The sequence below is a fragment of the Lagenorhynchus albirostris genome, chromosome 16, assembly GCF_949774975.1.
Source record: "Lagenorhynchus albirostris chromosome 16, mLagAlb1.1, whole genome shotgun sequence".
Classification (NCBI taxonomy): Eukaryota; Metazoa; Chordata; class Mammalia; order Artiodactyla; family Delphinidae; genus Lagenorhynchus; species Lagenorhynchus albirostris.
The window spans coordinates 51,248,460-51,263,294 of record NC_083110.1 but is presented as its reverse complement, the minus strand read 5'-3'; the positions used below and the strand labels follow the sequence as shown (position 1 = coordinate 51,263,294).

The following is a 14,835-nucleotide window of genomic DNA, read 5'->3' as shown; positions in this document are numbered from 1 at the left end:
AGTGAAATCAACCAATTTCTCAATGTTGAAAGGAACATCAGAGATCAGCCCTGGAATCATGATCAGAAAGATTTTCTGTGGCTTCACCTTTGAAAATATGGTCCTTTGCATTGTCATCACTTGGGAGCTTGTTAGAAATGCATAATTTCAGACCCTCCAGACCTCCTAAATCAGAGTTGCACTTTAAGTTCCCAGAATGATTCATATGTACAATAAAGGTTAAGATGCACTGCTCTTTATCATGTATTTGTTCTGCTTTAGCTTCAACACCTCCAGGGAAAAGGTACCCATTATCCAAAATACTCCTTTACATTTCAGACAGCTGTAATTGCTAGCAGGTTTCTCTTAACATTTAGCCCAAACGTACAACTTCTTCCTTCTGGTTCCAGTTGTGTCCTTTTTTTAACCTATAGACACTTGGAAGCAGGTATCATTGTTCCTTACATGACAGAGAAGATGACAGAGAAGAATACATTTCTTTTGCCATTGGAAGTTTAGCTATGTTTTTATTTGCTCTCTGATGACTAGGAAATAAGTAGGAGTGAAGAAACAACATAAAGCAGTTGTTGCAGTCCAGGCCTTGGCTTCCTTTGGAATCTTGACCCTGTAGTTCTCACACCCTCTTGTCTGGCCTTAAGGGGCCATTCATGCTACAACTTGGGCTAATTATGAGACCTGTCCAGTGAGGTTGGAGGAATTGTTACTCTCCATCTGTTTTCTGTTCTTTTTTGAGTTAGCAGCCTTCAGAAATATTTCCCCTGAGGTCTTACTGCAGGAGATTGTATAATGATGATTTTTTTAGATTACTTTAATAGATCTTCAGTACTTTTTCTGTTTCCCTCACTGGGTAAACCATTGTAGAATTGAAAATGTTTGTTTTATGACATAATTTTTTGTGTGATTTTCAATTACAGAAAATTCTCACCTGTATATGATCTTCAAAAAAGATTAAGAAAGGTTAAAAGATTTTTAAAATTTTTTTTTCTTAAAAGATTAAGAATAGGCATCTATTTGTAAACTGCTTTCAGATGTTGAACATCTGTAGATAAAATATTGTTTGTATTGCAGCTAATCTATGAGGGTTTTTTTGGATTTTTTTGTTTTTTTTTTGTCCTAGCAACATGAGATTTTTTTTTTTATAGGTGTTCATTATTTTTTATGTTTTGTGCTAGGTATTCCAGGCTGTACAAGAGCATAAAACACCCCTCCCTAAAAGAATCTAACATTTTAATTAGGGAGATAAGTCTAAGGAACAGGAAAGATTAGAAGACAGTGAAGTGCTTTCCTGCAAGTCTATACACTAGACTATTGGGAAGAATTCCAGTTATAGCTATAGCTGTTACACCACTGCAAGATGATTCTTGACAAAACAGTGCTGGGTTTTTTGTTTTTGTTTTTCATCACATTCACTCTCAGTGAAATCAGAAAATTCTATCAACAGTATCAAGTTTTTATTTAATAAAAGTATACAGATTCAAGTTATTTACAGTTTAGGTTTCCCACAAACTGTAACTTGTTCTGATGTAAATTTTTGTTGTTGTTTTTGTACTGTGTGAGAAAAATCATAGAAAAAAGAGCAAAAGTGTATTTCTTCCCCATATTAGAACATTTAAAAGTTTCTTGTGTCAAGTATAGAAGAGCATAAATTTTTTTTTTTCAGTAAATACAGTGGATAAACATTTTAACTTCACATCATGAAGTGTGAAGGAAGAGAACAAGAGGGATGAAGTTGGGATAGAAAAAGAATTGGGGAGGTGGATTAAAATTTAAGAAATGTTGCTTATATTGCACAAGACTAAGTGATCTCTTGTCATTTGGTGATTTTGATCGATCAAATTAAATATATGGTTTGTACATAGAAAGCAAATGTTAGCAACGGTTGTTACTGGTCAGTTTTTAATAAGTCCTGTAGTTTTCATCAGATTGGATTTCATTGAATATTTGCTACAAATTTTATTGTTTTTTTCCCTGCAACATTCCAAAAAGTATTCACAATGACTTACAAAAATATATACTATAAGATTTTTTTAAAGGTGAAATCAAAATAATGGAAAAATAAGATAGAATAGGAAAGTAAAGCTAGAGGTAAAATTAATACAGACAAATATTTACCAAAAAGTCTTGCATAATTGCAAAAGTAGATCATAGATTTGTCACTGTCCTTCCTAACAACCAAACCAAAGAAAGGAAACCACCAGTAGAATGATTAATTGTACCCATACAATATTAAAGAGAACTCGCAGGGTGTTCAGTTTTTCCAGGCAGTTTTGAGAGCAGAATCTACTGTGGATTCATAAAAGGGGGTATCCATTTGTGATATAACAAACAGTAACCTTGTATCTCAACAGTAATATGATGTAGAATTTCTTAAAGAACTTGCAATAAATAGGGTCTAACAAAGTGTAGTTCAGTAACATACTTAATTTATGTTATAATATCTGGACTTATTTATAGAAATTTAGAGATTTGAGACTTCTAGCCTTACTTGTAAATTTATAAACTTAAGAGTTAATTTTTTTCTGATTTTAAAGTAATATATATTTATGTGGCAAACTCAGGAAAATATTTAGTAATTGCTCTAAATCACCATTCAATTTAAACTTTTATTAGCATTTTAGTATATAATTCTTAAGGAGAATTTTTAAGTGTTCAGTAATCAGAAACTTTAGAGAAATAGAATTTTAAAGATATTTACTCTTTAAAAATTTAATGAAGAGGGAGATATCAGTGGAGGTATTCCTCTACTTTAGGAATACAACGTATTCTTTATGAATTACTTTACTCATACCATTTTGTTTTCAACATATTTGAAGTGTCCTTACAGCACTGACACTTCCTTTCTCCCCATGTGAATCCTAATCTATCAGTAGCTCCTTCTTCTACATTAGGTTAAGTTTCCTGACAGTTTATAGAACATAGCCAGGCATGAGACGATAGACTTAAGCTATCTGAGGATGGGGTAGTAAGTATATATAGTTGTAGAAAGCATACACAGGTTAAAATGGGAAATTTTATAGTTTTTGCCAATTTCCAGCTATATGTTGCAGTGAGAAGTGTGAAGGCCTATTTAATGTTAAAAAAAACCATTGCCCTTCTCCAATTCCAATTTTTATTAAAAAATCTTTTGGGGAAAGGGCTTGACTGACTTGTTTATATTAATTCTTTCATTTGCTCTTCCTTCCTTCTCCCTCCCACTGTTCTTCCCCCAGCCCTCTCAAACCTCCCTCATTTCCCGGAAATAATCTTAAGTCTCTTCACCCTCTTCAGCTAGGTCAAACTTCTGGTGGTAGGGAGAGGACAATACTGTAGCCAACCTGAAGAATCTCTAGCTTAGATTGGTTCTTGAAGTAGAACCATTTCAAGCAGGGGACATGTACCTTGTTATAGTTTGCCAAACCCAGATATCTTCTCAGGTGGTCAGTGACCTGTCTTAGGTGGTCTTGACAATTTTACAGCTCAAATTCTGCTGTTTCTATTTATATATTTCATTTCCATTTGGATAATATTCAGTTACCCTTTTACCCTCATTTAACATATGGATTATTTACACCAGATCCATAAAGAAAAACCCAATTTCTGTGGGGAAAAAGAATTTTAACTTGCTTTTGTTGATTGTCAGCCATAATCGCAAGTGGTTTAGTTGTATACCTCATTTAATCGTAGTAATGGGCATATAATATCCCATTTTGCAGATAAAAGAACCAAGACCAGAGAATTTACATAAATTGCCTAAGGTCAAATAGTTGGTTAATGGCAGAGCTACGATTAAACACAGGTGTATAACTCCAGAGTCTGCTCTTTTACTTATATCATCAATAACTGTTCATCAGTGAATCAAAAGTTAGTCTACTCTTTTTTTTTTTTTTTTTTTTTGCGATATGCGGGTCTCTCACTGTTGTGGCCTCTCCCGTTGTGGAGCACAGGCTCCGGACGCGCAGGCTCAGTGGCCATGGCTCACGGGCCCAGCCGCTCTGCGGCATGTGGGATCCTCCCGGTCCGGGGCACGAACCCGTGTCCCCTGCATCAGCAGGCGGACTCTCAACCACTGCGCCACCAGGGAAGCCCCTAGTCTACTCTTTATACCTCAGTTTGGGCAGATATTTTACACAAATCCACATTAAATGATTTGATCTGTGTCTCAGTTCTATCTGTAAAATGGGTATAAAGAGACTTGACTTCATTGGATTATTAGAGTCAAGTGAAATAATAAACATGTAAAGCATGTGTCTTATATGAAGTAATCTTTGATAATCTGTAGCTATTATTGTTATATCAGAGAAAAGGAAAATACTGGACATTAGATTTTGTGTTTGTTCTTCACAATGGGTCAGATCAAAAGTTAAGTCTGTAAAAGTCTGACCTGTCCATTGTTTTCATAATTGGCGACTTGCCGCTTCTTCAGTAGGCCAAGTTATTTAGGTATGTAATATCCAGAAAAACCAAGATGATGGACCTACTTGCATTATTCAAAGCATATAGGGAAAATTATATGCAGTTTGCGTTACATTCTAAAAGGAACATGGAAAACTTAAAGCAGGTCAAGAATAGAAGAACCAAAGTGTTGTCAGAACTTGAAATGTTGTTATAGGAGGAAGGTTGAAGGAACCGTAGATGTTTAGCTTAGGAAAAAGTGAAGAGGGAAGGGGTAAGGAGGTAGACATGGAAACTGTAGATATTTTCAAGACTGCTACTATGTAGGAGACTTATTTTTGGTGGCTGGTTGGCATAACTAGAGTCTATGGATAAAAATAGCCCAAGGACAGATTTTTGCCTTAATTTAAGGAAAAATTTGTCAATTAGAACTATCTGAAGAAAGGAATGGGCTGCTTCAGGAAGTAGTGAGGTGTTTAGATTGGACAGCCAGTTGTTATTGGAAGTATTACAGTAAGATGTTCATTTATTGGATAAGGGCTGGACCTCCAAGCTCCCCTTCCAGTACAGAGTCAGTGACTTAAATTCTGATCCCCGCTTGTCAATAATTACTGTGTAGATTTGACACTGATACAAATGCAAGCATCATTTTGTGTTGCCCATTTTTCTAAATGCAGTACCCTTTCCACCTCTGGCAGATTGTAGCAGTTATCAAAAAAATGATTTGTAGTTACTGTCAACCTCATGGAATTAGGTATTATAGATTCGTAGTTAAATATTAATAGATTCATAGGGTTGTAAGGGACCTTAAAGGTCATATAATCCAGTCTTGTAGATTTGATTCTCTAAGGATGTTTGATCACTTTTTCAGCATGTCCTCTTTCAAAGAGAGTTATTTTATAATGTTGTTCTAAACTAATTGTACTTTTTAGTAAAACTGGATCGTCTGTTATCAGAAAACTGGTGTAGGAAAGCTGGCATGTGGGCAGTACTCTTGAGAGGGAACAAGAAAACAGGTGGTTGTAAGGCCTTTTGAAATTAGCTGCCCACTTTCAAAGGCCTTGTAGGTTTGTTCTCTGACATCATTGACAGGATAACACCATGGTGATAACTTTACTAGGCCTAATTAGTTTTTCTGTGCTTTCTTTATCTCAGTTAGTGAATTTTCATAAAAATAAGAGCAGAAGACTTTTTTGTTTTGTTTTTGTTTTTTGGCTGCATTGGGTCTTTGGTCTTCGTTGCTGCGCACGGGCTTTCTCTAGTTGTGGCAAGCAGGAGTCTACTCTTCGTTGTGTGCAGGCTTCTCATTGCGATGGCTTCTCTTGTTGCAGAGCATGGGCTCTAGGTGCACAGGCTTCAGTAGTTGCAGCATGCGGGCTCAGTAGTTGCAGCATGCGGGCTCAGTAGTTGTGGCTCACGGGCTCTGGAGCGCAGACTCAGTAGTTGTGGCACACGGGCTTACTCTGCGGCATTTGGGATCTTCCCGGACCAGGGCTTGAACCCGTGTCCCCAGCATTGCAGGTGGATTCTTTTTTTTTTTTTTTTTTGCGGTATGCGGGCCTCTCACTGTTGTGGCCTCTCCCGTTGCGGAGCAGAGGCTCCGGACGCACAGGCTCAGCGGCCATGGCTCACGGGCCCAGCCGCTCCGCGGCATGTGGGATCTTCCCGGGCCAGGGCTCGAACCCGTGTCCCCTGCATTGGCAGGCAGATTCTTAACCACTGTGCCACAAGGGAAGCCCTGCAGATGGATTCTTAACCACTGTGCCATCAGGGAAGTCCCAAGCAGAGTACTTTTGTCTTTTCGCATATTCAGTTTGGGACACTGGCAGTTCCAGTTCCAGTTCCAGTGCTGGCTGTCGTTGAGTGGGAATCTTATTCCCAGAGCTTTATAATTTTATCATCTTTGTGTGTAGATCATTAGAAGCACAACCCTCATTCCCTTTTTTATTTTTTTGCTGTTTTTGTTAGAATTTGTGCTAGAATAGATTCAGTTAGGACCAAAGTTCAGACATAACATGTTGATTCAAGGATCAAAGTCCAACAGGAAAAAAGGCTAGAACCATCATGGCAAATCAGTACTGTTTTATTTTTGTGTTGTGTTTAACTAAGGTGCATTCTGTATTGACAGGCCAAATTTGTGTCACTTCTTTTCCAGACTAATGATCATTATTGGAGAGGAATTATTTGCTAACATAATTACTTTGTGGCATATAATTTTATTGTCTCATAATATATGTTTCAGTATTTGATAATTTTTAGTTGACTAATATAGGGTGATTCATTTGAAACATGTCTATTTTATGTTTTAAAAATAAAATTTATTGTTTTTACTGATGTTTAAAGGTAATACATGATTATTGTTTAAAATACAAAAAAATTTGGAAATGCTTAAAGAGTAAAACTATCCCAGGCCCACAGGTAATATAATCACTGTTAAGTTTGGTTGGTCCTTACAAACTTGTGTGTGTGTGTGTGTGTGTGTGTGTGTGTATGTATTTATATACACACACACGCATATATAAATAATAATATATATCTATATGTAGATATGTTTTAATACAAATTGTATTATACTATGCCTGCTTTCTGTAACTTTTAAAAATTTTGATATAGCATACACATTTTTCTATGGTAATTCAGGTGTGCTATGGGGTTTTTTTAAATAGCTGTATAGTATTTTTTAACCAAGCCTTAATCCCTAATTGGTGGGGATTTAACTTGTTTTCTTTTGCTGTTGTTGTTATACAATGGACATCTTTGTATATATATCTGAGTGCTCGTTTATTCTAAGTAAATAATTAAATTACTAAAAGCATTGCTGGTCAAAGGGTATCTGTATTTTAAAGTGATCTATATTGCCAGATTTTCCTCAAGAAAATGGTATTTACTCCTAACAATGTATGAGAACATCTGTTTCTTCACTGAAATGGACTTCTTCTAGTTAATGTAATCAGCATTAATTTTTTTTTAAGTCTGACAAATTTTTTTTCATAATTTAACTAGCTAGTCCTATATACTAGTTCAGTTCTTAAGGTCTTGATCCTAATGTAAATACTCTACAAAAATCTTACCCTGCATGTCTTTTGTATGATCAATAAAAATAAGAAACTAAATTAAAGACAACTGTATTACAAGAGATAATTCCTTTATAATATAGAGTTAATATTGGAATTGTTACTTTAACTCAGTATAATTTATAGAAGTTTCCCATGAGACTTTAAATCCTTGGTCTATTTGCTGAGGCTCTTTGGTATATATCAGCTTATTATTTTTCAAAAGAATTTATTGGTCTGGAAAAGTGCATTAAATTTTCAGAGAGCCATAAAAGTTGAAGCTAAACCACAGGTAAATCTGGAATTTATTTAATTGCATTGCTGGGTAGTTCAAAATGTGTTTTAAATGTAATGTGCACATTTAAAAAATCTCTTTTAAATGAACAGGAAGCTCTGATGAGGAAGGAAGTACTTCAGAATCTGAACTTTGGAAGGGCCCACTACCAGAGACAGATGAAAAATCACAGTAAGTCCTGATAATAGTATTAATAGACAATGATAATGCATACCTTCTACATCAGTCTAGGAAGCTCTGACCACAGCCATTTTTGATAACAGTTAATGAAAAACTTAGCATCATGAATGTCTTTTTAAAGCCAAGGAACACCTAGCCTGCTAAGGTCAGAGTGTATTCCCAGCCATTGTTTATGGCCATAAACAGCCAACTTGTCCAGCTCCCTCTTGGTGAGTAAATCTTTCCTCAGCTCACATTGACAGATGACCCCCTAGTCTTTGCTTTTATTGTTTCAGAGAGATACTGTTTACTAGCTTCCAGAGCAGCCTATTCATGATATTCTTATTATCATAAACCTATACAGGGGAGCCCCTTGAAGATATATACAGGTGTAAACGTTTTCTTGCCAACAGCCACCTTACACCCCAGAGATACACAAGTCAACACATGCATTGTTCTCTGCTATTGGTTGGAAGAGCTATCTGCATATAGGCTGGAATATTATCAGTTCTTCTCATATACTGGGATGTTCACCACTTGAGCTTTATCTGTTGAAAGGGGATAAAATAATACCTACTACATAGAGTTTATTGTGAAGATTTAATAGAATAAAGAATGTAAAGCACCTGGTCTGGCACAATACCTACCAATATAGTAAGTGCTCAATAAATTTTAGTCCCATTTTGTTACTCTAGGCATATTGGTTCATAATAAGAGACCTGTTGAATCAATCATAATTCGCTAATTTAAGCTGATTATAAAACATATTGCTAATTATATAATATGTTCTCAGTGTAATAGAATTCAGGTGTGTTGGAAAGAGTGTTTTTTTTTTTTTTGTTTGTTTGTTTTTGTTTTTTAAAAAAGATTAGTTTTTTTCTATGACCTTAACCTTTATTTTTGTCAGCCAAGTAAAGAATTCCCAAATGAGTCGTCATTATAGATCAGATTATAAAAAAGGTATCACTATCCTAGTAAAACTATCAACTGAACTTTTGACCATATAACTTTCCCTTGAAGAGCTGAAAATGACAGAACAGGTCTTGGAGTCAACTCACCTTTTTGTCAGTAAAGATACATGAATAAAGCCTAAGAGGGGTTTCATAATCCAGAGCTCTTTGTGACCTTATAAAAACTTGACATCAGGTACTGACATCTAAGTTCACACAGAAATTCAGCTAATTTCATATATTTAAGTTCTTACTACAATTTAAAAAATTCTACTGCATTTTGCTGTCATGCTTGGGAAAAGGGACAGTAGCCAGGAGAATACCAAATTGTAGGTAATTTTAAATCAACTTTATCTGATTCTGGAATTAATTTTTTAAAATTTTGAATATTTAAAGCCAAATGATGGAGTCCCATTGTGAATCTCTGATCTAAAAGAACATTTTCTGAAGAGACTGGTGCACAGAATTTGTCCAGCTTGATTCTCTGTTCCCAGAAGGGAGAAAAGCAATTGTACATACATTTAATCTTTAGAACAGCTCTATGAGGAAATGTGATGTTCTTTATTTTACAGATAAGGAAACTGAGCCCAGAGAAGTTAAATAACTTGCTTGCTCAGCAAATAACTGACAGAGCTAGGACTTAAAAAACACTGTCTGACTTGAAAACCTGTGCTATTACTACTGTGGCTCCTAGCACTAATGTTTATTTAGTACTTTACAATTTTCATAATATTTTAACACATTATAGTGTAATATCTCCTTTCAGAGTTCTGTTCTTTGTTTTAGACATAATCTTCACTGCTACAGATACATATTTACTCTTCTCAGAGTAATAAAATCTGCAGCCTAAGCAGATTTTCCCTATTCCTAGGAGTAAGACTTGTATTTTTCCTTAAAATAGTTTTTTTCATTCATTTTTTGATCAGGCTATAATTTGAAATGAGAATGAACAGAGTAAGTTATAAAGTTAACCAAAAAGTAAAGAGAAGCAATGACATTTCACAAAGTACTTCAAAGTAAAATCTTAGGTAATAAGTACATTTAGGGAGACGTGCCAACATATACAGCATTTTCAATTTAATCAGTCTTGGTATAGTTATGGTTATTTTAGAAGCCAAGAATTATTATTTTTTTTGCATTATTATTTATTTTTTTTAACATCTTTGGGGTAACCAAGAATTATTTGATACCTGAATCATGAAATATATTGCTATACAAAAGAATCAGCAAATATGTTGGATTAAAATATTTTTATTAATCTCATATAATGTGCCACCTAGTAATTTTCTTCTCTAATTGTTGATTTTAATCAAATTGTATACTTTTTCTTTTAAATAGGGAAGAAGAATTTGATGAATATTTTCAAGGTTTATTTCTGTGAGATGGAAGAGGGATGCGTACATTCCTTAATGTGAAAGTATACTTTGAAACTCTTCACAGAATTTTGTCTACAAGTTGCAACTTGAGTGGTTTGTCTTTGGAAATAAAAATCCAGCTACTCTCAGGATGTCAGATGCTTTGGAAGTTTTTCAGTTTTATTGGAGGCACTTTTCCCTGTATATCTTTTCAGTTGTTTATCTACAACTCTGTTCCATCTGTAGCTCCTAAAGTATGGACCTAGTACATCCTCTAGTACAGAGATCCATTGTGCCTATATTTTTGTAGGGTTTTTTTTTCCCCCACTGATTCACACTTATGTTCCTTTGCCTCAGCTTAAACTTTTAGGATTATTGGGGTTTCACAAAATTACAAAGTAGATTAAGTATGTCTTCGAGTACCCCTCTTTTGAGTACCTAGTTTGTCATTAGCTGCCTTTTCCTTTTTTCCTTACATTTCTCTTGCTTCCATCTCACCTCTACCACTTAACGGAGTTTGTTATTAATCAAATTTGATTCCCCAGTGTATGGGTGATTTATTATAAACTAAATTAATACCACAGGGGGCCAAATGAGATTCCAGTAGTCTAAAACAGCAGATGTGTTCATGAAACTTGACTCTTAGCAGAGATTATACAGTAACATAATTTAACTGAACAATACTGTGTGCATAGAGCTTGTCTCAGATACAGTCATACAGATATGGATATATTTATATGCAGAGATATATTGTAAAATGTAACTTTTTTTTATAAATTTATTTATTTTTGGCTGCATTGGGTCTTTGTTGCTGCACGTGGGCTTTCTCTAGTTGCGGTGAGCAGGGACTACTCTTCGTTGCAGCGCGCGGGCTTCTCACTGCGGTGGCTTCTCGTTGTGGAGCATGGGCTCTAGGTGCACGGGCTTTAGTAGTTGTGGCACTTGGTCTCAGTAGCTGTGGCTCGCAGGCTCTAGAGAGCAGGCTCAGTAGTTGTGGAGCATGGGCTTAGTTGCTCCGTGGCACGTGCGATCTTCCTGGAGCAGGGATTGAACCCATGTCCCCTGCATTGGCAGGGGGATTCTTAACCACTGTGCCACCAGGGAAGTCCAAAATGTAACTTCTTAATTTGGGGTTCATACCCACAAGAGTCAATGGATGTGCTTCAGGAAATCTAAACACTCCTAGAATCTATGTGTAAACTTCTGTAATTATGTGTGTGTTTTGGGGAAAGGGTCCATAGTTTTCATCAAATTTTCAAAAGGATATATTGATTTTTTTTTCAAAAGGTCAGACCCATTTTTGTAAACAGCCAAGAGATGAATAGAGGAGAAGATGCATGATTTGGTGAGTAAGAGAGGACCTGTAAAAAATGATTGTACCATTCCAATTATTTTTTTGAAGATATGCTATTTTAAATGACATTTAGACATGGAATGATTGGCATTAAACTGTAAAATAGGCAATTATAGTATCTTATTTTTAAATAGTGTCAGAGATTATCTTTTTATTAAACAGTTGTTATTCATTAAATATCATGCTTCTGTTATGTGTGAGACACTGTGCTACAAAAGTATCTAGGAAATAATTATGCAGTCATTTCTAAACCATCAGAAAACAGTAAATCAGTGTTGGTTTATTAACCAACAGATAAGTGAACAATTTTGTTTTGTCGTTTTCAGCTCACAACTTTTAGTGAAAAAGAATCTTGATTTCTGAGGAAAGTATTGAAATGTCCAGCAGCAAAACTGATATTAGTAATAGAATATATGAAGCTAAAACATTTTATGATAAAAATAGTTTATTGGTCATCAGAAAATAAAATTCCTGCAAAACTAAACAGTGACTAGGAAGAATATTTAAAGACCCTTTTAAAATAGATCCATATATTTGGTATTGCAAGTATGGTTTATGGACATTAAGTTCATTTATAAATTTAGATCATTATATGTAATCAGTGTTTAATCCATTCATACACAATGGCAGATAATGGGAGTCATATTTTAAAGGAGTCTTTGAAAAGGCCTCAAGATGATGCGTTTAAAGATTTCTTTTAATTTAATTTTTATTTTATATTATAGTTGACTTACAGCACTGTGTTAGTTTCAGGTGTACAGCTGAGTGATTCAGTTATACATATACATATATCCATTCTTCTTCAGATTCTTCCCCCGCATAGGTTATTACAGAATATTGAGTAGATTTCCCTGTACTATATAGTAGGCCCTTGCTGATTATCTATTATCTAGAGTTTAAACATTAATTCTCCAGCAGACCTATCTTAATCTTGGCTGTAGTGTAGTCAGTGGTGTTCAGCGGACCATAGGTTTGGGATATAAAGTTATGCTTTCTTATACTTGCTCTTAAGCAAAGTTCCTATTTTTGCAGACCTCCTCATCTCTGCCCCTCAGTTCGTTTTCTAGTGAATGAGGAGAGGAAGTTGTTTGAGCTGACTGATATTTTGGGGTCTAAAATTATATAAGGCTTAAAGGAAGAGGGTTTCTTATACAGTTTCTAAAATAATCCTAGAAGTGTGGTTTCAAAATTATTTTAAGCAATGAAAATAAGATGTACATATATCACCAAAGGTGATAACATATAGACAAGGATCATTTGGGTGTATATACTGAGTTTTTTTCTCCCTAAAGATATTTTAACTTCCAGGCACTCTTCATTTATATCTGTTTGTTACAATATTTATTCAAAATATTATTCATTCATGTTTACTGAGTGCCTGCCTTGTGCCAGGCACTACTCTAAGTGTGAGCATAGCAATGTGAACAAAGCAGACAAAAAGAGGCAAAAAATCTTTCCTCTCGTGAACCTTATATTCTAATATGAGAGGAAGAATCTTATAATTCTAAAGTAACTGACTGACTTGTAAAAATATAACAAATGGTGATTTATTTCTCAACTGCTTAAAACTGAACACTATCTTCTCTATAACAAAACATTTGAGGTTCAGAGACCAATTCATTATAATTTAGATATGTTTTACAAGGAAATCTGTGGTATAAATATTTGGTCTGTTTTATAATTTGGTCATTACAGATAAGAAAGAAATCTTCTCTGATGTACAGATGTGTACCATGTAGTAGAAGTAGTTGATTAGTTTCTCTTGACAAGTCAGTATTTAGAATTCCTGGTAGACAGTCCTAGTAATTTTTTTTTTTTTTTTTTGCGGTACACGGGCCTCTCACTGTTGTGGCCTCTCACATTGCGGAACACAGGCTCAGCGGCCATGGCTCATGGGCCCAGCCGCTCCGCGGCATGTGGGCTCTTCCCGGACCGGGGCATGAACCCGTGTCCCCTGCATCAGCAGGCAGAGTCTCAACCACTGCGCCACCAGGGAAGTCCCCTAGTAATCATTTTTAAAAGTAATCTCTGTTAAAAGTCCTTCTGAACTGTTTTTGATAGTAAAGTTTTTGCATAATCAAATCACATGCTTCTTAATAATGCATAATATTTATTAGCTGATTGAACTTGCATTAGGATTATCCAGGTAATGTCTTATAAATTGATAATTCTTTCAGTGAGAAGAATAGTTCTGAATGTAAGAATGTATTCTTAGTTACACATAAAATAATTGATTTCAGACTTGGGGGAAAGGATGGGTGTAGGATGACGATGTACTTTTAAGCTGCTACAAGTGGTGTGGTCTTTATTATCAAGGGTAAAAAGTGGAGGAAAGAAGCATTTCAGATGGAATAACATTTAACATCCTTTTTCTTTGTTTCTTATATAGTACTTACATACGTTACACATTCTATACTCTATTTACTCTTACATTAAGACATGTTGACGAGAGACTTTTGATTCAGGAAGGGATGTGAGGTGTGAATCATTATTATTAATGTTTTGGTTGAATTGTGTCCCATCTGAAATTCCTATGTTGAAATCCTGACCATGGTACCTTAGAATGCAGCTGTATTTGTAGATAGTGCATTTAAAGAGGTAGTTAAGGTAAAATGAGGTCATATGAGTGGGTCCTAATCCTATATGAGTGGTGTCCTTATAAGAAGAATGAGGACGCAGACCCACAAGAGGGAAGACTGAAGACCAGGTGAAGACACAGGGAGAAAGAAGATGGCCATTGACAAGCCAAGGAGAGAGGCATCACAAGAAACCAACCCTGCCAGCACCTTAATCTTGGACTTCTAGTCTCCAGAATTGTGAGAAAATAAATTTCTGTTGTTAAAGCCACCCAGTCTGGGGCATTTTGCTGTAAGTAGCCCTAGTAAATGAATACAGTTAATAAGAACCTTTAAAAAAAAAAATTGGTGACTAATTTCAGGATTATATTATTTTTAATTTAAAACAAATTGGCACCAAAAATGCACTTATTTTTGTCTTATTTTGCACTTCTGTTGAACTTTATTTTACCCTCAGGGCTTTTAGGCTAGCAGTATATTTTCTCATGCTAGTCACAGGGTAGCTTTTCTGAAGATTCTCTTACTCTGTTAGTTGATGGTTTGATGAATGAAATTTGCTGATGTTCTTTTGAATGTTTTCTTGTTGTCTTCAAATGTAGAAACAATATTTGAAATTTAGGCCAGTTGGACTGTATTACAGCATTAGACATGTTTTGGACTTTTTGTCATCAGCACCACCTCCTGAATCTTCTGCAGCTAGTAAAAAGGAGAAAAGCAGTATT

The 14,835-nt window shown here is 35.2% G+C and overlaps 2 protein-coding genes across 2 annotated transcripts in view; one reads left to right on the top strand and one right to left on the bottom strand.

Annotated features, from left to right (window-relative positions):
• The window catches only part of LOC132506771 (protein FRA10AC1), a 67,438-nt gene that overhangs the window by 29,599 nt on the left and 23,004 nt on the right, over positions 1–14,835 (top strand). The window contains exons 13-14 of the mRNA XM_060125434.1: positions 7,812–7,890; positions 10,167–11,528. Of these exons, the coding sequence (XP_059981417.1) occupies positions 7,812–7,890; positions 10,167–10,209 (122 nt within the window). The 3' untranslated portion in view covers positions 10,210–11,528. The remainder of the gene's footprint in view (positions 1–7,811; positions 7,891–10,166; positions 11,529–14,835) is intronic.
• PDE6C (phosphodiesterase 6C) overlaps positions 14,536–14,835 on the bottom strand; it is a 58,227-nt gene continuing 57,927 nt past the window's right edge. Inside the window, exon 22 of the mRNA XM_060125431.1 lies at positions 14,536–14,809. Within this exon, the coding sequence (XP_059981414.1) occupies positions 14,748–14,809 (62 nt within the window). The 3' untranslated portion in view covers positions 14,536–14,747. The remainder of the gene's footprint in view (positions 14,810–14,835) is intronic.